The 2,459-nt window shown below is 36.0% G+C and overlaps 1 protein-coding gene across 2 annotated transcripts in view; it reads left to right on the forward strand.

Moving 5' to 3' along the window:
• Nucleotides 1-1,038: 1,038 nt before the first annotated feature.
• LOC104163017 (ATP-dependent 6-phosphofructokinase, platelet type-like) overlaps nt 1,039-2,459 on the forward strand; it is a 2,007-nt gene continuing 586 nt past the window's right edge. The window contains exons 1-3 of one of the 2 annotated variants that reach the window (XM_009701892.1): nt 1,039-1,135; nt 1,471-1,476; nt 1,789-1,894. In XM_009701892.1, the coding sequence (XP_009700194.1) occupies nt 1,093-1,135; nt 1,471-1,476; nt 1,789-1,894 (155 nt within the window). In that variant the 5' untranslated portion in view covers nt 1,039-1,092. The remainder of the gene's footprint in view (nt 1,136-1,470; nt 1,477-1,788; nt 1,895-2,459) is intronic. The other variant, XM_009701894.1, reaches the window with a different exon arrangement.

Below are 2,459 nucleotides of genomic sequence, written 5' to 3' on the forward strand. Positions count from 1 at the left end.
TTATATTTTTTAAATACATAATACAGCTATCTTACTATTATTGTAATACGTCCTTAGAACACACTTATCTGCCCATCCGTAATGTATCTGGCTTCTGAATACTGGAAGAGATGAGAGTTCCTTAAGAAAACATGTGCACATGGATTGTTCTTGTAAATGAGACAATAGCGACCTACTCCTTGTGGTCTTTGTACCTTGCATCTCTTTATCTCACTGTGCTGCTGCTTAGTGTGCAAATAGTAAGCCTCTAATAGGGCTACACAAATCACCAAGGCCAAGGTGGAGTAAAATACACACATAGAGCCAGATTTCTCAAGTACTAACAGTGAAATGACTGTCCCTCCTTTTAATTCATTTCAGATTGTATGTATATTCCCATTACATATTTTTAGATTATCCATTGCTGAAGTTGGCACTTTCTGCGTAAAATTTAGCAGTTTATTTTGAAGGTCAAGACCAGCATTAGTGAAACAATCTGTTCAGAACCTATTTGGAACTATTTCACATGTGATTTCAGTCCCATCTGCATTGAAAATGGACAGAAAAGTCAGACTTTATATAATAGAGGGTTTAAAAAACAAAACAAAACACAAAAAAAACCAAACAAAAAAACCCAACACACAACAACAGGCCTATTCTCAGAACTATATAAAGGCTGCTGTAATACTTGGAATCAAAGCAGCCAAAAAAAAAAAGTCAATTACTAGGAAGTCCCAACGCAGTTTTTATTATGCTGAAACTAGGTTGTCCTGTGGCACTGTGAGAGCTGGGCAGTGCTTGATCAGCACTAAGTGGAAGGGAAAACAGTGCCCTGTGTTAATCTATGTGAAAAGTATTACTGATTCAATGAGAATTCTACAAGTGCTTAACATAAATTTTAAATGTTTTAGCTTGATTTGTGTGGTGGGGTTTTTAGTTTGTTATTTGTTTTTCTAAGTGGAGGAAATGTAAGTAAGAGGTAGAGTAGGCCAGTAACAGAGAGGACTGACAAAATACTCCATAACTAAACTAACCCACACTTCAATTTTCATACAGGGTGGTGCACCTTCGCCATTTGATAGAAATTTTGGGACAAAAATTTCTGCAAAAGCTATGCAGTGGATCTCCAAAAAACTGAAAGAAACCTACCGAAAAGGTGCAGAAATATTTGGTGCTCTCTTTTGTTACTGTCTTTGATTAGCTATCAGTATGCAAGACTACTCTACTATGCAAACATGAATGTATGTTAATTTGTTAGTGTACATACTTCTTTGCCTCTTGATTATGTTTTCATTATTCAGTAGTGCCTTGCTGTGCTTCCTGCTGTAAGATTTTCCCCTCAAGTGAGGTCAATAAAGATAGCTGGTTTTTTATTTTTCTTTAAAAAATGCTAGTGTGATTGCAGTTTTTCATGCATGAAGGAAGTGATGGTTATATAGTTACACCTATCTGTTCTTCCTTTTTGTTTCATGGTGGCTACATGGGAGACAGAAGAAGGTAATATGTCTTCTTTGGGAATTTTTGTAAAGCACTATTTACTAAAATCTAATTTAAAGCTGGATGTTAAAATTCAGTCTTATTGTTGCTTAATTACACTGTATTTTCTTTGCTAATCACTGAAGCTAAATTAAAAAAGAGACAATCTCCTAACCCTATTAAAGTACTAATTGATGTTTTATCATTACATTAAATATTCAGTTACTGGAATTAAGCCGCTGTAAGCTTCCTATTCAGTTTAATTACAGAAGAAGGGTATTTGCCCTTAAAAGTGTGAGTAAGAAAGATCCTGAATTATTTCATTCTTTTTAGGAAAAGTATTTGCCAATACTGATGACTCAGTTTGTTTGCTGGGAATGCGTAGACGCAACCTTGTTTTCCAACCTGTGGCCGAGCTTAAGACTGAAACAGACTTTGTGTACGTATACGCTGCTTACATTTTAAACATCCCAACACAAGCTACCTTTCACCGCATCAAACGAACAACTTCTCCACACTGCTGACACACACAGTGTTTGCCAAGTGTTTTACTGCACTTTTGTCTTTGGCCTATATTCGGCCAGTGATTCACTTTGATTGTTCACTTGTCTTTTCTAACAACTCCCTTCATGCTGTCTCTTCACCCTCCTTACACTTGGAAGTCTCTTGTTATGAATTCTGGGACTCCACTGTTCTTTTAAATCACTTTCTCCTAATTGTCTTTGCTCTAATGTCTAGAATTACTTTACTTCTGGTACAGTTTAGCAGGGTAGCATTTTTGGTATTATGTTTACCTAAAAAGACCATCTTCCAGTAAAATCTATTCATTCCTTCAGTATTCTGTCCTTATTTCTCCCCCTTTTGGGTCAGTGTTTACATCCCACCATAAATTTCAATACCTGATCCTATTTATAAGGAAGGCCGTTACTGTTAGTGGCTAAGACCAACACATTTGACAATACTAAGTAAATCACCTTTTTTTTTTTTTTTTCATCCACCCCCAC

The sequence above is a fragment of the Cariama cristata genome, unplaced genomic scaffold (assembly GCF_000690535.1).
Source record: "Cariama cristata isolate BGI_N322 unplaced genomic scaffold, ASM69053v1 scaffold1446, whole genome shotgun sequence".
NCBI classification, from domain to species: domain Eukaryota; kingdom Metazoa; phylum Chordata; class Aves; order Cariamiformes; family Cariamidae; genus Cariama; species Cariama cristata.